This window comes from Meriones unguiculatus, chromosome 14 (assembly GCF_030254825.1).
Source record: "Meriones unguiculatus strain TT.TT164.6M chromosome 14, Bangor_MerUng_6.1, whole genome shotgun sequence".
Classification (NCBI taxonomy): domain Eukaryota; kingdom Metazoa; phylum Chordata; class Mammalia; order Rodentia; family Muridae; genus Meriones; species Meriones unguiculatus.
The window spans coordinates 55,298,300-55,319,602 of NC_083361.1; the positions used below are offsets into that span (position 1 = coordinate 55,298,300).

At 43.2% G+C, this 21,303-nt stretch overlaps 1 protein-coding gene across 1 annotated transcript in view; it reads left to right on the plus strand.

Annotated features, from left to right (window-relative positions):
• The window catches only part of Cers3 (ceramide synthase 3), an 88,896-nt gene that overhangs the window by 17,270 nt on the left and 50,323 nt on the right, over positions 1-21,303 (plus strand). The window contains exons 2-4 of the mRNA XM_021633262.2: positions 6,957-7,130; positions 15,105-15,219; positions 19,610-19,728. Of these exons, the coding sequence (XP_021488937.1) occupies positions 6,958-7,130; positions 15,105-15,219; positions 19,610-19,728 (407 nt within the window). The 5' untranslated portion in view covers position 6,957. The remainder of the gene's footprint in view (positions 1-6,956; positions 7,131-15,104; positions 15,220-19,609; positions 19,729-21,303) is intronic.

Here is a 21,303-nt window from a genome sequence, read left to right on the forward strand (position 1 = left end):
TGTACCTTGAGACAGGGTCTGTCTGTGTAGCCCAGGCTGAACTCCTGAGCCCAAGCCATAGTCTTGCCTCATAATATGAAAATCTGGGCATAACTTGTTATCTTGATGTAATAAAGACTGTAACCGTTTGTTTGTTTGTTTGTTTGTTTTAAACTTCCAAAAAGTCTAGAGTTAAGTCAAAAGAGCATAAGATCTTAACATTGGAGTAAGTGGGCTTCTTGGAACCACTAGAAAGCCAATGGATTGCAGTCAAGAGCCTTAAGTGACAGAATCGGTATTTGTTTTTGTTTTTTTTTAAGGTCTTTCACCCTCCTTCCTTCTCCTCTCTCATTTTCTTCCCCTTTCTTTCTTAGTCTCTCTCCAGTTTTTATTTATTGTATATGAATTGGTATGCATGATGTATGCGTATGGGTGAATACATAATAACACGTGTGTAGGTAAGAGGAAAATTTCATAGAATTGGTTTTCTCTTTCCATTTTTATGTGTTCTGGAGATTGAACTCAAGTCACCATGCTTGTGTGGTAAGGGCCTTTACCAGCTGAGCCACCGTGTCAGTCCTGCCTTTTTTTTTTTTTTTTTTTTTTTGAGCAGTGATGGAGGAAGTTTTAGACACAGATGTCTTTCCATTTCAATATTTTGTAGCTGTCCTTTCCATTTAGGAATTGCTGAACTATTGTAGCAATCACCCAAGGCAAAGTTTTCATTCTTCTCCTTGTGTAGGCAATACATCAAGTCATTATCAAGGATCTTTATAAAACACTGAGTCAGGGATCCAGCAACTTCTTTTACACCAAACAAAATACAGAAACAAGACTTAAACCTTACATATTGGCCATGATAACCAGTATCAGACTAGAGACTTAGACAAAGCAGGAGCAAAGTGGAAGAAGAAAGAGCGGAAAGGACCATCAGCATGGTCATGTCAGCATGTCAGCATGATCGCACCTTAAACTGGACAACTGCTAGTTGCTCTGTCCCTCCTCAGCTATGCAGGGGAGTTTTGCTTTTCCATGTAGAGTTTGAAGAAAATCTCTACTACATACACCCGATTTAAGGCTCCTAGCCAAATTGAAGTTCTACTAAAGGAGGATGTGGAAGAGGCTGCTAGGTCATTCTGGGATCTTGGCCATGGACAAGAGGATTTACCTGTTTCTGAGGGTCTCAAACAAAGGGCATTATTGGAGAAACCAGATTTGGATGGCAGTGGAAGCAGGAACTGAGAAACAGCAACTGTGTTTTTAGTGCAGCATCCTACGCAGGATACTGCCTGTGCTCCAGGATAGCACTGGCTGCTGTGGCCCTAGCTGTCCTACGGAAAGCATCTGAGGGAGGACACCTGCAGAATCCTGATGCTAACGGATAGAGATGTCCCCACCAGCTCGCATTCTGGGACTATTACTGTCCTATACAGTAGTGATCTTCATGTTCTCTGTAGGGGTGGGTACCGACTTGCCTCCAAAGTGACCTGACCAGTGCACTAGGGGCACAGAGAGGTGACTCTTACTCCTAATGCTGCCAGAATTGTGTTTACAGCTAGTATAGGTTGTATCCTTAAGAACCTTACCAAGGGGACAGGAAGATGTGACTTGTTTCCACCTAAAGCCAGAAATGGCTTGATGACTCGGAGGATCAGAGGAAGACTCCTCTCCTAAGTCTCTCTCTCTCTCTCTCTCTCTCTCTCTATCTATCTCTCTGTGTGTTTGTGTGTGTGTGTGTGAGTGTTTGTGTGTCTGTCTCTGTCTCTCTTTCACATACATACACACACACCCTTGAGAGAAAACAAAAGGTTGGTGGAAAGGTTAGCTGGAAAGAAACATGTTATTAAGGCTTCTTCCCCCCTCCTATCTGCCTGGAGCTACGTGTGGCATGTGGAGATATAGTGGACAGTTTTATACTTGAGGTGAAGTCATCTGAGGGAAACACTTCTTCAGGAGAGTTTGTTTTTGTTTATTGTTGTTTTGCAGCAGGCAGGCTTTGGCTATACAGTTTAGATTGGCCTCGAACTCAAAATCTTTCTGCTTGAGGTATCTTACTCTTTTTGTTTGTTTGTTTGTTTTTGACACATATAATTCACGTATTGCATGACTCATTTAAGGTGTGCACTTAAACGTTTTTAGTATTCTTTCTGTTGTATATTAATACAGTTCTTTTAATACTCCATTACTCCCAAAGAAACTCCATACCCACTGGCTTGAATAGGTACTGCCCCATGGACTCATGTGTTTGAATATCTGGCCCATGGGAAATGGCACTATTAGGAAGTGTGGCCTTTGTGGAGAAAGTGAGTCACTATGGGGTTGGGCTTTGAGGTCTCATATGCTCAAGCTACACCCAGTGTGGCACACGGCCCACTTCTGTTGCCTGCGGATCAAAATGTGGAACTCTCAGCTCCTTCTCCAGCATTCTGGTTGCCTGGACAGTTCCAGGCTCCCCACCATGATAATAATGGACGAAACCTCTGAGCCTATAAGCCAGCCCCAGTTAAATGTTTTATAAGAGTCATGGTGTCCTTTTACAGCAATGGCAGCTCTAACTAAGACACCCCCTTCCTCAGAAATCAACTCCCATTCCCTCAAACTGGTGATGCCCACCCTGCCCTCCACTCCAGCTTCAAGATACCTCTAATCTGTCTCTAAGAGCTGTTTGTTCTTGACGTTTCCTATCCAGGAGCTCATATAGTCCGTGCCGTCTGTGTCTGGCCTTTTACCTAGGATGTCTTCAAGAGTCATCCCCACTGTAACATGAGTCCTTTCATTCGCTTGCTGTGTAGGAGGGATGGGGAGGCCATGTGCAGTCTCAGGAGCGGGGCCTGGGGGCTCCAGTTTCTCTCTAGCCAATCAGTGTGAGGCTTTTAGTGCTCTGAAGTGTGTTGCGTTCACAGTAGAAAATATCAAAATCCCGTCTTGTACTTACTGACCGTATGTGTGTCTCAGGTGAAATGTTTATTCAGATACTCTCTAAAGATGGGACATTTGTCTTGCTATTAGTGGGTTGTGAGGAGTTTTAGAATATTTGGAATTTGTACCTTATCAGACACACTTTTCAGACATTTTTCTCTGTTCTGTGTGTCATGTGCTCATGTCCTTGGTGCTGTCCAGCGATGCACAGAAGACTCTGACTTTGATCGCTTTTGATCCTCCTTCTCTCTCATTGATTCTGTTTGTGTGCCATCTCACAAGGCCTGGCTTGAGACAAGGTCACCAAGATTCACCTCACAGTACTTTTTAAGAGTCGTATAACTTTGGCTTCTACATTTAGATCTGTACCTTATCTTGAGCCTTTCTTGTCTTTGGTATGAATAAAGGGCTCTAAGACCCCTGAATCTGTGGTCATTTGTGTTTGATTAGCAATGCATAGTACAGATTGATTTAGTTTTGCTTCTAAGTTTAAGCCTGATTCCAGAGTCTGTCCTCTTCAACATGCTTTCCTATTAAGTTGTTTCTTTTGTGTTGCTGGGCATTAAAGTTACTGTTGTTTCCAGCAGCAGACCCCAAGTCACTGCTTGCATCTAATGTTAAAGACTTACTCCCATGTAACTTAGAAGCTGCTTGAAAAGGTGTGTTTCTCCCAAGACAGAAAAATCCATGTTGCTTTGAGTTGTGTTTAGGCGTGAACAATTTAATTTAATTTAACCACTTAATTTATGTGGTAATTATTAAACAATATCAGGGAAAAAAACCCTAACTCATTGCATTGGTCTTTGTCATAGCCCTGGTATTTTAATTATTCTCAGAGCCAATAATGCTACAAATCCGCAGAGGCAAATTTCCCCTAAAACATGTTCGTCTTTATATTCATGCCTCATTCTGATGTGGATGATGAGCCCAGCCTGGTAAAAGGTTTCAACTTGTGGTGATTCTAAAATCTGTAGGAACTGAAGATTGACTGAAATGCCCCTGTTTACCCTTGTTCTAAGCTGTACCTAGATGTGAAAAGTGCATAGATAAGGAGGAGGTCAAACCCAGGCCAGAGCCTTGAGTGTGTGACATAAGTACTCTACTACTGAGCTTCATCCTCAGCCCCTGTCCCCTCTCTCAGTTTTTCAAGACAGGGTTTCTCTGTAGCCTTGGATGTCCTGGGCTCACTTTATAGACGAGGCTGTCCTTGAACTCACAGAGATCTGCCTGCCTCTGCCTCTCTGAGTGCTGGGCTTACAGGCGTGCACCACCGTGCCTAACTACACACACCTCTCTTAATTTTCTCTATAAGAAAATTGTGTCAGATGCCAGAACAACTGAGCTTGACTCAGTTGCTTTACCATATAGACTAACTGACCTTGTTAATCCCCCCTCCTCATCCCAAGAGCCCCTCAACTTATCACTTGTCACTGTCCTTCCCTGGTTCAGACCACATCAACTCTGGCTGAGCTGTAATCTCCCTGAAGTGTAACATCACTTCCTCATCTCTTTCTTCTTTGCAGCCCCGAAGCCCAACAACAACAACAAAAAAAATGCACACGTATTGTTGGGGAACTCTATTTGACATATTTACATGATTTGGCAGCTCAAGTTAGGGAGTATAGTGGAATGATAGTCTGTATGTGAGTTCACCTTTCTCCAAGGGCACACAGCTGTGCAAGTGTGGTTCTGACTGGGTTGGCATCCCTGTGGAAGGGCACTTCTCTCAACACTGGGCACGAGGTTGTGAATCTAAGGACAGTTTGACTTATGTTTTTAGCTAAGTATTTACAGAGAGAAATAAAACAGTCTCAGTTTCAAAATGCTAGGCTTAAAATGGCCATAGCTTCAATGTGAGGTTAAAACACGCTGCTGATGTGATTAAGTGGCATTTCATGGTAAACAACCTCTAACACTGTTGAAATCTCTGAAATGGCACTGTGCTCTTGGATGCGAATGAGCTGGCTGGTAGCCAGTGCACTAGGCAGGGCCCAGAGAAGACCAAGGATTTGAAGGTTTGTGCCACCAGTCATACCCCTCAACTCCTAGGGAAGGCCAAGGGGCTGAAGGTTCTATTCTTTGCCAGTGCCAATGGCTCAATCACGGTGAAGTTTCAATAAGAACAGTGGGCAGGTTTCCAAGAGCTTTGGGTAGCACAGCATGTGGAGGTTTCTGGAAGATGGTGTACCTGGAGAGAACATAGATGATCGGTGCCCTTCCTACATGCCTTGTCCTGTCTGTCGCTGCTTCTGTATCAGTGGTAATAAACCAATGTACATCCATGTTTCCAATGAAGTCTGGGTGAGCCACTCTCACAAATTAATTATACTTAAAGATGGTTTTTGTGGGCCTCCAGGCATGTAGCCAGTTGTCAAAAGCACAAGTTAAACAACCTGAAGCTTGAGGCTGATATCTGACCCGGGAGGAGGACAGCAGATTTGAGGTTGAGTCAACAGTGAGTTGGGTGAGAGGTTGCCCAGCAGGTGTCCAGTGCAGCAAAGCTGCCAGCTCACTAATGGAGAGAAATTCCTTTTTTTTTTAAATTTTTTTCTTCACAATTTATTTATTATATATCCTGATTGAGTTCCCTTCCCTCAGCTCCCCCAACTCCCACCTTCCCTTCTGCTTCCCCTGGTCCACTGAAAGGGGGAGTTCTCCACTATTGCCATCTGCCCATAGCTTGTCAAGTCTCATCAGGACTGTCTGACTCCTCTTCCTCCATGGCCTGACAAGGCCACATCACCAGAGGTGAGTGATCAAAGAGCAGTCAACTGAGTTCATGATAGTGGCAGCCCCTGCTCCCCTCACTCAGCGGTCCACATGGAGACTGAGCTGCCAGTCAGCCACATCTGAGCAGGGGGTCTAGATCCGGAGAGGAATTCTTGCACTCCGTGGTCACAGATGCTTCTGGGTTGGTTGTTGGGACAGCAACAGACTCCAAGCCATTTTCCAGTGCTGCGTGCTGTTCATCAGCTTCCTCTTCCGCCTTCCCCAGCTCCCTTTCGCTCGCTGCTCAGTCATCTTTCCCAGACATATCATTGCTAGGCCCACTGTCCAGCCTTACCTCACAGCACCTGGCAGTTTTGTTTTTTAATTTCCTAGTTAGGTTTCTTTTTTCTCTTCTTTTCCTTTTATTGAAAAAGGATTTTTTTTCACATTGTATGCTGAATATGGTTCCTTTACTCCACCCATTTCCTCCCCACCTCCCTTCCCATCCAGATCTGCTCCCTTTCTGCCTGTCTTTAGAGAAAATGGGCTTCTATGGGATAATAACATAATAAAATAAAAAAAAAATAAGATAAAACACATTAGGATTGGGCAATTTTTATGGTGCCTAAAAATATGTATCAAAGTTACTCATTTTGGCCAGGCTTACCTGACCGACAAGGCTGTCAGGATGAGAGCTGTATCTATTAACTGCTGTGCACCCTACACCTAGCATAGTCCTTCCCAGTCCTTCATAATAGAGTCTCCATATGGATAATCATTGACGTGGAGCCAAGATCTGTATTCCTCAACAAAGTTGAAGCAGGAGGGTCACCCACCACACACACACAAGAAAGAAAGAAAGAAAGAAAGAAAGAAAGAAAGAAAGAAAGAAAGAAAGAAAGAAAGAAAGGAAAATAGAAAGATTGTTGACATGAGCTCATTTGAACTCCTTGACCCTTATCTCCCAAGAAATGTCTTAGCGCGCTAGTGAAGTTTCCTACATACATTGAAGCTTTCAGGGGTGACTTTTCAACTTTGAAGCTGTACGGCCTATCAAATAATTTTTTATCACAAGTGATATGAGGAAAATAAATACCGTAATAGACACGTGTGCTTTCCAAAATCCTGAGGAGGAGTATGTTAAGCTTTGGTGTTCCATGCCACAGTCTAAGCACTTCTGGGACACTGGATGGGTCTCTTGTTAGGTGCAGCGGAGGACTGCTGGAGCCGGTACACTCTGGTGCTTCCAGAATCCTGCTTTCGGTATTTTCAAGAACTGCACCTGATGTTATAACAGTTCTGAGTGCCGATTTGACAAGACTAACATACTCTTCTCTCCACTTGTCTAGAATGTTTCAGTCATTTAGAAAATGGTTCTGGTCAGAGGAATTCTGGCTTCCTCCAACAATGAAGTGGTCACAACTGGAAGATCATGACGGGCTCGTGTTTGTTAAAGCTTCCCATTTGTACATGACTATTCCATATGCCCTTCTCATGATGGTCATCAGGTACTTCTTTGAAAAGTAAGTGGGACTTATGTGACTCCCTCTCCACTCCCTTCCTTTAATAACTCTACCACGGGACAGTCCACCGTCTAGTCCTTAATGCATCACTTGTTCAGAGGCTGTACATTTCGGGGTGGGATCTGTGCAGTAAGGAGCACATGGGCCCTTGTTTGCAGGCTGGAGATGAAGAACTGAGGTGTGAAGGCCATTGGGTGCTTTACTTGATTTTTACAGTAAAAATCAAGGGAGATGGAGACAGGGTAGGTGAAGATAGAGGGCCACGATGTATGCATATGTGGAAATATCACAGTGCCATGCATTGATTTGTATAGTTCACACCACTTATACTAAATTCCCAGAGGGACAGGGCTAGAAAAACCTGTTTCTTGAAGATGAGCTGTCATTCTAGGATGCCTGGAAAACACCAGAAATGTCTCATTAAGGAGCAAACCAAATACCTCTGGTTAGCTTAGCTGTAAGGAAATCAGAAAACAATGCTAATTTGCTTTCTCATGAAATAGTGAACTTTTTCTTGATTTAATTTATATAGATATTTCTACATATTATATTCTACATTCTATGTACCATATTTCTATTCAACCTTGTACTAAAGCTGTACTGGTGTTCTGACAACAGGAAGCAAATGTTCGTGTGTAGTTTTTGTAGTGGCTTCTGCTCTGAGCACATTAGTTCATTTGGAAAAGCATATGTGAATGGCAGGAGCTGGAGAAACTTAAGACAGCCCTCATAAAGATCAAGTAGTCCAAGATCAAATGTAGCATAGACCATTTGTTTATAACCGTCCACAGAGTCCTCTTCTGGAGCATCTGTTTGACCAGCTAAATATATTCATGAACTTGCCAAAAGGGTTTTGAACAAACAGCAGCTTCACTTGGGTCAAAATGCACAGTTGCTTTCAGGAATAAAAGACGCCTGCCCCTTAACTGTGGCTGCGTGCACTTGAGTCCTTTCCTTAAAAATGTGTATTATTATTTACATGTGCATATTTATGCCACGTGCACCTGCGGGGGCCAGAAGAAGGCTTTGGATCCCCTGGAGGTAGAATTATAGGTGCTCGTGACTTGTGCTAGGTGCGGGGAGCTGAATTAGGGTTCTGGGAAAGAGCTGCACTCCTAACCACTTAGCCGCCTCTCTAGCTCCTGTCCTTCCCGTTTAATAGTTAGTTATACTTTTCATAGACATAGCTTGATTTTATGCATAAAAAATAAATTTTGCCCCTGCACACCCAAATTGGGTATTGATGACTATTGAATTTGGCAGCTAGGCCCTTTATTTATCACCACTGCAGATTCTCTGTTTTCCAGTGGGCGGGGCAGTGAGACAGAATCTTCTGTTTGCCAGAGCATTGCAGCTGGAGGACCAAATCTCTGTGTCTAGGTCCCACCTGCCTAACAGCAGTGAGGAAGGAATCCCCTCCTTCAATTCCTATGGTCAGTCTCACCTCCCCAAGGGATTAGGTGGAGTCATTGTCTCCTAACCTCCTTATCACATTAATTCCCAGCAACTCGTCCTTAGTTTCTTTTCTCTCCATTCTGTGATGCTACAGAAACATTTCTTTCAGTGCACTAGAATATTCAACATTGGAGAGAGATCATACTTCATAAATTAAGATAGAAGTTCCTATTTTCCTAGGGATTTTACCTTATTTGTTATAAATTAAACCACTTTTACCCTAAATAAAATATTTTCCATTCCTTGCATTTCATGCGCACTTACAGTTGAGATGGTACAAAAACCTTAAGTGGTCATCAGGGGAGGAAACAGGAGGTCCTCAAGTACTCAACAGTACTCAAACAAATGTGCCACAGTGACATCAGGCTCAAGGGTGTTGGCTTAAGGGAGGTGTTTTTCTTTTTCTCTGTTTATATGAATATATTTTGACTCACAGTACAATGGCTCTGATAGTGGAAGAGAATAACAAATATCTCCTGGGAATCAGAAGATAGTTTAGAAAGGTTGCTGTAAACGTGACCCCTCTGGATTGCATTCACAGTTCTTATACATTGATACTGTCAGACTATTTATTTACTTATGTTAAGACTAGTAGTTTCTGGTTGGTTTATCTTCTATCAGTTCTTTAATGTGTTTGAGATTTGGTTTCGAAGAGAGATACTCAAAGTTCAATATATGAGAAGCAGACAGTTTCACAGACCATAGAGTGTAGCCCTAGAGGTCAATGGCAGAGGTGGAAGATGTAAAGCCAGGTCACTTGTTTCCCTTAACTGTACCCAGAGGTGATTCCCCAGCTCCCCCCTCTCCCGCAGCAGGATCTCATAGCATCCTGAGAAATTAATCTACAGCATTTTTCAGGAGTTGAGAAAAGATTATCCAGTTAACTCACTAGCATGGATGGAAATGCCTTCCCACGAACTGTACCCTGGAGCTAAGAGTTTGAGGATGCTGCCCTTCCTTTATTCACGTGACTCCAGAAAACATATGCCCTATGTGCCTGCATTGTTGGCTGCACAATCAAAGGGTGTTCAAGGTCTGCCTGCTTCATGTGGGGCAGACACTTTCTTTTTCTGTCTCTTAATGTCATGGGCTTTCTCCAGTGGAGCTTGGTCTGTCTGGAAGTTGGAATACTTTTCATCACATTATCTTATGAAAATTTTACTTAACCTCCATATTTGAAAAAAGAAAGGACTGATATCTGATCATTCTTAACCAAGCTTCCAGATTTTAATTGAATGTAAAACTCTCCTAAGCACTAGAATAGACAAAGCCTGACTGTAACTGGAAGGTACAGTCTTTGCCGGAACTGGGGGAAGAATATAGGTATGTGCTTATTGATTTCTTCCCGCTCCTGTTGTGGTTGTTTTTATTTATTTGTTGGGTGTTTTTGAGACCGGGTCTCATGTAGCACAGGCTGGCCTTGAGCTACGTGTAGCTGAGAACATCCTCAAACTTATGATCCACCTGGTTCTGTCTCCCAGGAACTGATATTAGAGGCATGCTAGGCAGGTGCCCTACTGACCGAGCTACACTCAACTCATTAACTTTGTATGTGTGAGTATGCACGCTTGTATGTATGTGGACACATGTGCAAATGTGCGCACTCACCTGCGGCAGCCTGAGTTGATGCACTCTCCCATAATTGATTTCTGCACTATTAGTTGAGGCAGGCCTCTCAGTGGAACCCAGAGTTTGACCATACAGCTAGTCTATCTAGCTTGCTCTGGAGATGGCCTGTGAGCATGTCTTGGTGGGGGTAAGAGGCTGTTGATAGTTAATTGGTGTTGGAGGTTCCAGCCCACTGTGGTCAGATCTATAGATCTATAAAATTATAGATTGTAAGATTTGGGGTAACTTTTTTATTTAACAAATTATGAGATTTTTTTTTCAGGTAACATACATATGTATCAACATTTCCCTGTTATTGTTGACTAACCTTTCCACCTATTTGCACGTCATACAAACATATTTGAACTAGTTGATGGAAATCTGTGTTGTTAACATAGTTAGTCTATTGTCACTGAAAACACTATGAACATCTGAGTGTGGGAACATGGCTGGACATGTGTTTTTGTTTCTCTTGGGAAAGAGAAAAAATGTTTGCTTTGGAATAGCGTTGTGTGTGCCTACACCATGGCCTGTCGCTCAGCAAGAGAAGGGAAGAGACTGTCTGTCACCACACGCTATGACATAAATGACCTTGAGCACTATGCTTAGTGAAAGAAGCTGAATGTGAGTAATTATACATTATCCAATTCAACTCAACTTATGAAGTATCCAGAAAAGGCTAAGATGTAAAGGTGGAAAATAGATTAAAAATTGCTTGGGGAAATTTGAAGAGAAATGGAAAGTCACTGAGTTATATATTTGAAAAGATTGAACTATTTTATATGTAGAAAAATCCATAATAATTATTTTAAAGACAAAAATCAAATTCATGGATAAATAGCAGACTGGGAGAAAATGTGTGTAAACTATGTATCTTATGAAGAATTTAAATTTAGAATATCAGACAAACTGTGTAACCTAAGAGTAAGTAATTAAGTGGGTTTTTTTAATGGGCAAAAGAGTTGACTCAAAGAAAGTATACAGACAAAAAGTAAACACATGAAAAACTAATCAATATCATCGATCATCGAGCTGATACACATTAAAAGCCACAGTGGAGAAGGCTGGGGAGACAGTTTCGTGAGCACAGCAGTTCTGCTCCGGCACGAGGCCCTGAGTCCAGTCCTCACAGTGTCACACACAGTGGCATGGTGGCACGTGCCCGGAATCCCAGAGCTGGGGAGGCAGACTGGCAGATCACTGGGGCCGCAGGCCAGCCGGCCTAGTGGAATCCCTGAAGCCCAGGCCAATGGGAGAACTTGTCTTAAAAAACAAGGCAGATGGCTCCTGAGGAGCCACACCTGAGTGCTTCCTCTCACCTCCACAGTCATGTACTTGCACAATCAGACACACCTGTACACCTACATGAACAAAGTTGGCACACAGGCACACATGTGCACACTTTCCCCACCCCCACACAGTGCACACAGAGGCTAGTGAAAATGTCATACGCTAAGGTCCTTATCCCTGAAATGTTTTTCTGCATAAAAGCAGCTAAAGACTAGCAGAAACATTCTGTCAACATTTACAACTTGACAAAGCTTCATAATGATGCAGGGAGTGTTGTCTAGGAAAAAGTTGAATCCTGGCCTGAACTGAGATTTGCGGCATTTCAGCTGCCCTTTCTGTCTCTGTGGTACCCTGACAGCCAAGAGCTCAAGGTTCCCTGCTTTCATCCCAGCGCTTGGGAGGCAGCGGTAGGTGGAGCTCCATAAGTGTAAGGCCAGCCTGCTTTACATAGCTAGTTCCAGACCAGCCAGGGTTACATGGCGAGACTCAGAAACAAAACCACAAAACAAAACAAAACAATTAAAAGACAAAGACCAGAGCTCACAGGAACAGTGCTCCCTTGCTGTGTCTGTATTACACCTCCGCACTGTTTACCCAGGGTTTTGTAGCTTTTTTTTAAAGGGTATTTTCCTGGAATTATGGTTATTTGAAAGAATTAAAGGTGACTGACTACCTGAGGAAATGATGCTAACTGGTTCCACAATTAGCCTAAGTCAAAACCTTAAAGTGATAAAGCTGAGAAGTTAGGAGGGGTGGGGCCATGAAAAGCTCTGACATGTTCTCGGAAATCTTGAAGGCCAATTTGGTGTTTAACAGTTTGCTCAGGTCTAAGCAAGTCCCTCAGCCCTCACCTATGGCAGTGGCTTTGCTGCACTCTGTAAACAGGAAGCAGCAGAACTCTGAGGCAGACTCGTGCTGCCTAGCTGTGAGTGGGTGCTGGGTCCCACCACACGCAGAGCCCCCGGCCACTCTGTGGGCTCTGGTGTTGAAGGAAGCCTTTGTCCTGTTATCAGCTGGATAGCAACCTGACAGTGGAGACTTAAGCTCCCCCATGAACTACAGGGCATACAGAGCAGGTTTTCAAAGTGGCTAAACTTGCAGAAGGGCAAACAGGACATAACTGAGGTGGAAGGCAACCTGAGGTCTAGAGTCACCACCAATATGCAACAAAACCTGAGCAGAAGTGTCAAAACTGGGAAATTGTGGTTCATACACAGAAGACAGTATCTCTGGGAAAGCCCAGATATTGAATGTACCAGACAATTTAGAATTTGCTGCTTAAAAACATTTTCAAAGCATTAGAAACATTGATGCTCAGGAACTAAGTGAAAGCAGGAAAGCAATGTCTCACCAAATAACAATAGAAATAAACTAATGGGAATCATAAATCAAGACAGAGGACCAAATACAAGTTGTAAAATTTAAAAAGGAATGACTGAAGTGAAAAATGAGATTGCAAAGGGTTTTGATAAGTTATACTACTTATGGACATTAGAAATCCACCAACTTAGTGTGTTTTCATTTGTAAAACTTTTTTACTTATTTATTCTAGTACATTGGTGTTTTGCCTGAATGTGTGTTTGTGTGAGGGTGTCAGATCCCCTGGAACTGGAGTTACAGACAGTTGTGAGCTGCCATGTGGGTGCTGAGAATTGAACCTTCTGGAAGAGCAGCTACTGCTCTTCTGAGCAATCTCTCCAGCTCCTCATTTGTAAAACTTTTTTTATACTCTTTGTTTAGTTGCATATAATAATAATAACAATAAATCTGTGTTGATTAGAACATAATGTATAAATACAGATTTATATGATAAATAAAAGGAGAAAGAATGGAGTTTCTTTTTATCCTATTTAGGGTAAGATGCTGAGCTGGGCATGGTGGCCCATTCCTGTAATCCTAGCACTCAGGGAGGCTGAGGCAGGCAGATCTCTGTGAGTTCAAGGCCAGCCTGCTCTACAAAGCAAGTCCAGGACAGCCAAGGCTATACAGAGAAACCCTGTCTCAAAAAGAAAAAAAAAAAAAGTAATTTGCTATTAATTTGAACCATGGTGTTATAAATTAAAATTATATTCTAGTTCCAGGATAACCACTGAGAAAAAGTAGGCAGAAGGTTAGAAAGAAAATAGGTTTAAGCACTATAAACCATCAGACTGAGCAAGCATCTTGAGGACACTCTATCCAACAGCAGCAAGTCTGTGCTCTTGTCTTGTGCACAGAGGGCACTTCCCATGACATGCCATGTGCCAGACCAGACCCAACAAGTCTCAGGGAATGTAAGGGAGTGGCAACTGCACACATGAGATGAAGCTAGAAACCAGGAAATTTGCAAATAAATGAAAATTACATCAAACACTTCTTAATAACCAGTCAAAGAAGGAATCACAAGGTAAGCTAGAAATATCTTTAACTGAATGAAAAAGAGTACATACTAGACTAGAACCATCTGGAATGTGGAAGAAGCAGGCCTGGGAGTTTTCAGCTTCAGAAAGCTCAGATCGATACATTTCTACCTTAAGAAACTACATGAATGAGATGAAACTCAATTAGAGCAGAAGTTAGGGACAATGACAATTCTGGTAGGAAATGAATAAGGCGACACATACCTGGTATGGTTTCAGCTGCTGACAAAAACCAAGCACCTGGTGGGATCTGGGGTAACTGGAAACCTGGCACATTATTAACAGGAATGTAAAAATGCTACAGCTACTTTGGAAAGCAATTTTTCAGCTTTTTATAAAGCGTTGGACACTTAATTTAACCCTTGGTAGTCTTAAAGTGAATTCTTAATATAATAGTTCATCCTAATTCCTAAATCTTGCACATAAATGTATTTGAATTCACAATGAAATGAATTTTAAACTGTGCATTGTGTCATGTATTCTTAAAATATTGCTTGCGTGTAGGTCTGAAATTTTGCTCTCTTTGGACTTATATCTTGAGTGTTTTATTATTATCATTTTGTTTGCCTGTCTTTTGAAACTCTGTAGATAAGTCATACTGGAACTCACTATGTAGCTCAGGTTGGCCTCAGGTTGACTGTAATCTTTCTCCTTCACCCTCCCTAGTGCTATGTTACAGTCATTAGCCACCATGCCGAGCTTTCTTCTTGGAACTTTTGGTGGGCAGAGACTGGTTGTAGGTAGCTCCATTGACAACATCTATTAACCATATTTCCGTTGCTGTGACAAAATATCACACAGCAATTAATTTATAAAGGCAACTGTAGGTTCCGTTCTATGGTTGAATGGCCTTAGTTCTTTGGCTGTGGTGAGGAGTCATAGCACAGCAGGCGCATGTGGTGGAGCAGATCGACTGCTCATCTTAGAGGAAGAAAGCAATGGAGAGAAGAGGCTGAGGTCCTATGACCCCCTCAGAAGACATCTTCTAATGACTTCAGGGCTTCCCACTAGTCCCAGCTCCTGATGCTTTATCGCAAGTCCTAAGAGCACAAATCCTGTGGACTAAGCCTTTCAATGTAGACCATTGGGCACATTCAGCATCCAGACTAGCACAAAGCGTACAAGTGCCTGAGCTTTCCCTGGACACACAAAGGTATAGCCTGGGTTTTCTGGTATGGTTGTGGACTTCTTACTTCTCAAACCTTCTTCTCGTATTTTGTAGGTTTGTTGCCTTACCTGTAGCAAATGCACTTGGCATTCAAAAGACACAGCATAAAATTAAACCAAATGCCATCTTAGAGAATTTTTTCAAGCATTCCACAAGTCAACCATCACATGTAAGTAAAAATTCTTTGCCTGTAGCCTGAAGGATCTTCTTTCTTACTGGTTTAGTCATCTTGACTTGCTTTGTCCATACAGAAAAGAGAGCTTCCACTTGACTGTCAAAGGATTTGATTCATTTGGTATATTTCTTGGCTCTGTTGACAGACTCTGTAGCACCTCAAATGTGATGAAACATAGATATGTATTAGAAAGTCACTGGCACTAGTAGTTAAAGCATTGCTTTCAGCTGTAGAATCAGCCATTTACAGTCACTTTCATAATTATATATAAAGATAACAATTGAAGCTCGGGGCCGTGGACTCCTAAAGCCTGTAGTCCAAGACCCACAGAAGCTGAGGCAGAAGCACCACCACGAATTGGGCCCTTGCAAGAGCTATGTAGTGACTCCAGGGAAAGCCTGAGGTACACAGCAAGACCCTGCCTTAAAAATGTGAATAAATCATAACATCACACTTTCATTTTAATGGCACTTTTTAAACATTTGAACAAAGGAGGCCACACCTGATACTTTTGATGATTGTGGCCCTATCAGACTACACCATGAAGTGCCCAGGAAGTTATTGTCCTTGTTTTATCCAGGCTTCAACATACCCAGAAACATTTAGAAGCCCTGATTTGTCTCCAGAAATAAAACTTTCAAGAGCATCGCGATTCCTTCGCAAGAGTTCTTGGGTGGTGCACTGCACTGAATCTTTATATAATCAAAAGCCATCTTTTCATAGTTATAAAGTCACGTCCAGGCCCCTCAGCTTTATTATATGGCATAGTTAAAGTATAGGCAATACAGACCTTCTCCCAAAATGGCACTCCTCTAGGGTAAAGAAAGCTATCACCCATCTTTTTAAAAATCAAGACAATGTGCTACCGACATTTTAGAGAAGAGCTGAGCTTTGGAGACATTTGATCTGCATTTGATGGATCAGGCTGGGCTTCTCAGCTGGGCTGCCATTGCTCCGGTGGGGGTCTTGCACAGGAAGGTGTGCGGGGCTTGACACAGCAGAAGGCCTAGAGTGTAGTATGGCTCCTCACTGCAGAGCTGTCTGTACCTCTTTCTGCCCTCAGCTACTGCATGTGACTGCTTTTATCAAAGAAGGACAACCTGCAGCCACCTGATTTCTGTTCCAGGCACTAGTCTTAAGTGACCGTGGTCACCTATCGAAATAAATACATTGGTTTCCACTGGTGATATGTGAAGAATTAGAAGTCTTGTGAGGAGTCCTTCTAATCCTGTTTCTGCTGAGGAATAACTATCGTCCATAATCCCTCCTAGGAAACGTGTAGCCTTTGTCAGCTGTATTGCTGAGACCAAGAGCCGCAAGTCATTGGAAAGGATGGGGGGGGGATGCAGGTGCACATGTGCTGTGCTGTGCTGTGAAGGTCAGAGGACAACTTTTGGGAGTCAGTGCCCCCTTCCCACCCTGGCTGCAGGGATTGAATTCTGGCCAGCACACCTTTCTCAATTATTTTAAATATCTTACTCTCCAGGGGTGTCAAGACAACCAGGTGAGTAATTGAGAAAGGCAAACACCAGTGATTACTCTTTGAGGTTGATAACACCAAGTTCTACGGATTATTGTAAAAGTTGCATTTTCAACATAGAGTCCCCAGAGAGTAACACTTCCTGCTTAGTTGTGCTTGTTTCCGTTTCCACAGCAACCTGAGCTCTTCTCTGTGCATGTTAGGTGCTCAGTAAGTACTTGCTTTGTGTGTTAAGAGAATGGGTCTTGATGCTTTTGTGTGCAAGGCTCCCTCTCAAAAAGATACGAGTATGATGCCGGTATTGTTAAGACAAACTTCTGGCTAGGTACATCTGTATTCCAAGATGAGAAAGAAAATGCTTTCCAGCCACACAAGAATGCTATCTTCTAGTGGCATGCACTAAACAATGGTTTGTAGAAATGATACAATCATAACAAAACTGGATTGGGCTAAGAGCTGGGAAAACTCCAAAAAGAAAGCACGACCGCATTTGCTTTGCTCAGTGCTGAACCTTTAATACCTAAAGTTGTGCCTGGTCTACTAGTAAGGAGGGGTTCTTTGAATGCTTTTGAGTGAGGAGATGAGTAAAATATTTAAAAGTGAGATCCATGGTGATTTCACTGTCAGAACACTGAATACAGTGCGCTGGACACTCAGAATAGGCTGTGACAGAAGACGGGCCAAGCAAGCAAAGGAATTCGAATTACATCTTGTGTGAGGCAATCAATGGGAGGTCCACTGTACACCATGAGGAAGGGGAGAGAAAACGCCCCTGGGCCCCTGAAATAACAAAATCTATTATTATTCCCACCACATAAGCCGAGTCGCTGATCAATCAAGACCACCAGATGAGGACTTGGGGGCATTCTTTCTTCTGGCAACCCCAGCAAGGGCTGAAGCAGGATTTATAAGCACAAAAACTGCAAGCATCTGCGTCAAGTTACAGTCATAATTTTTACCAATCAAAACTCAGAAATTAGGGATTTTCCCAAGTGTTCCATCATTGTCAACTGACACTGAATGTGTCTTTACACCAACAATCAAATTCATTTGTTCTTTCTGCTGTTAGGAGCAGGCATTATGTTTTGGGGAACTGTTATTGCTTAGAGAATGGGTTGGTAACAGGTATGTTTTGGGAACTCTTGTTCCTTGGAGAGGGAGTTGGTCCACTTAGGTAAAATGGAGTCTGAAGTCAAAAGGGCAGTACTCAAGACAAGTTCCTTTTACCTGCTTCCAACACCAGCCCTCGGACTTGTAAAAGGGTGTTAAAGGGGAAACAGTGACATTGGCGTATTCTATTCTCTGTTCTCCCTTTTCTTCTCTTCAGGTTAGTGAAGCTCCAGTCACTCAGTATACATACAGAACCATAGTCACTCTTCTTCCTGTGCTCTGCAGTGTGGCTTCTAGTGTGCTGGAGCCTGGCCCCTGGCCAACTGTGATCCATACCAGATGACCTAGCAGAAGCCATCTGGCTGGTCAGAGCCTGCTGGGTGACCAGCCTTCTGGCTCACAGGCTGGCTTCATTTAGCCCCCAGAGTGCTCATTTGCATTAGCTTAAATTCACTGTAAGGCTCTGATGTTTTATAATTCAAAAAGTGGTTTCACATCAAAATCCCAGGAGTGTATTTTGTCTCTGGAAATGTTAGGGCTTGGTCTCAGCTGGCTCTTTGGGATGGGATCTGCTGTGCCATGCTCTCTCTGTTCATCAGCTGCAGCTTGTGTCTTGGGCAGGAAGCTGATAGTTAGCTTTAGACATTTTGGGATTTTGTTTTATTTTTATAACAGAATTAAGAGGAAGTTTTCTTATATTAGAAAATGATCACAAGATCAATGTCATTTCAAAATATGTTGTAGAGCATGTTTCTTGTGGAAATGGGGAGTGTTAGTTACCATAGGTCTAATGGACAGAACATGCCTGTTAAAATCCCGCTGTCAAATGAGCCTGGCCCTCTTGTCCATTTGGGTTTCTTTTCTGGCTCTAGCAGACTTTGGAATTTGTAACCTTTGGGCAGTAATCCATCATCTTTGTTGTTTCCTATTTTAACACATAGCCTGTAAAACTTCTGCTTCCCAGAGGAGCAGTAATCATCATTATTATACTTTCTAATCATTATTTTAATGGTTGGAAATAGTTTGGATTATTTTGAAATAGGCTGTGTACAAGATTGATTGTGAAAGCAGAGAGGCAACACCTGCCAGGGGTTTTCTTCGATTACCTTCTGCAAGCATCTGGAAAGACTACCGGAAAGACTGCCAGGAGGAAGCCCACCGGCCCACGTCTTCTCAGCACATGACTACTGTCTTGCCCAAGTCCTAGCAACTCTTAGGCAGCTTCTGTGTCTCTGTAAGAAATGCTAGGAAGTCGTATTTGATTGACATCTTAAACTCTGCTACTCTGGCACCTAAATAAATGTTAGTGAGCTCACACAATACAGCTCAAACGTGTAAGTTGCTAATAGATAGATAGTTGGTCTTTCTCAGCAACCACCAAGCTCGGTGTTTCCACCAATTCTCTGTTTTCTATTTGTTTGGCTTTGGCGTGGGGTCTGTGTGTGTGAGTGTGATTTCACAAGCAATAAAAATGAATTGCCTGGCTCACGCTCTTGTGCCTTTTAGTCTCATTTTTTTCCTGCATGGTGTGACATCTGACCCTGATCTTTACCTTAGTTTTTATGATATCAGTGTGTGTGTGTGTGTGTGTGTGTGTGTGTGTGTGTATGCACATTCATGTGTGAGTGAGTGCTTGGGAGTGTGTGTGTGCATGTGAGCACACATGAGTGTGTGCATGTGCCACGGTGTGCCTGTGGGGCTCTCCTCCTTCCACCAGGTCCTGCCTTTACCTGCTGAAATGCCCTGCTGCCTCTCTGCTGCTTATTGTTTGTTCTTTCATTTCATTTTTTTCAGACTGATGTTTATGGACTGGCAAAGAAGTGTAACTTGACAGAGCGCCAGGTTCAGAGATGGTTTAGGATTCGGCGGAATCAAAACAAGCCTTGCAGGTTGAAGAAATTCCAGGAATCTTGGTAAGAAGAGTGGTCAGCTTATGTACTTTGAAGCAGAGTGCGGTCATGGCAGAGAACACACCGACACTGGAGGAAGGAGGGGTCCCAGTGCATTCTCCACTTTCTGTCAGGTCTCTCCTGCTTGGTATCTTCTTCCATTCAACAAAGCAAGTTTGGTGTATGTGAATGCTTTTATTACCTTCGTCTGCAAAGGTAACACACTGAAGCACAAAGTGCAGTCTAACAAACGGACGCTTCACAGTGGAGTCAGTGCAAAATGTACAGTGAGCGGCCGCTGAGAAAGCCCAGGGCCTGGCTTCAGTTTTAAACAGCGTGCAAACAGCCCTCACTGTTAATTAACGTAAGGAAAGCATTTCTAATTTGGAAAGCTTTTTTAAATGCAGGAAAAGATGTTCTTAACCGTCTTTGCTTTCCTCGTAGGGAGACAGCACACTAAAGTGGATCCAGTCCCTATGCAGACACTGTGTACCTAGCCCGAAGCCCAGGAAAGCCATAAACATGTCCTAACTGGTGTGCCTCCTTTCTAGAGAGGAGAGAATGTCTCAAGACTTTCACGTCTGCTGTGGAGCAGGGGATGTGAGAGTGCTCCGCCCTGCCCTCAGACTGTCACACACACATACAGAGGGTTTGGATCAGCTCTTCCATCCTGTCCCTCCCCCACGACCCTTCCACACCACTCCCTCCCACCTTCCTGTCCTCGTCTTTATTGTGATGAGCCAGCTCTGTGCAGTAAGCTCTGCTCCCACGTGCTTGGGTGCACCAGAGCTCAGGGACCCTAACTACCAGCGGCCACAGCTCTGAAGATAAATGGCTCTTCTCCTGAACCTGTCACCTGCAAATAATTCTTCCGCTAGGGTGGAGCCTCACACGTGCCCCCCTTCCCCCAGTCCAGCCTGGAATGCTGACCAGCTTGATCTTGCACAAGCCTTGTAGGAGTAAATGTGCACCTTGTCATACAAATAGGGCAGCATTTCAAGCACTGCTCGCCGTCCTCTGGCTCTTACCTTCTTTCAGCCCCCGCCCCTACAGTGCTCACTGAGCCTGTGGCAGGGCTTGATACAGATGTCCATTCAGGGCTGCAAACGCCCAGGAATCCCTTACTGACCGCTATTAGCTGCTGGCTGCTGCAAAATGAAAGTGTTCCTGCCAGTCTTGAGAGCAGCACCAAACAATGGCTCTAATCATAAATATTCGGAAGGTATTTCATAACATGCCCAGAGAGCAAAGCAGCAGTAGTAGATTTCTCCTCAGGGCCTACACCGCTCTCTTAGCCATAGGTTCTTGATTAGATTTATAAGGCCAGCAGTGATTTCCCTCCACGAATCAGGCCCCAGTTGGCTGCCCCCGACTTATGGAAGGGAATTCTTTTACATCTGTCTATTTGATTGAATGATTTGTTCTATTTTGTTCTTTTTTTCTAGGTTGGGTTTATTGTTTTTTTTTCTTTTTAAGTTTAATTTTGTTTATATATTTATTTATTACAATTATTCACTTTGTATCCCTGCTGTAGCTCCCTCCCTCTCTTCCTCCCAGTCCCTCCTATCCTCCCTTTTCTCCCCCTATGCCCTTTCCATA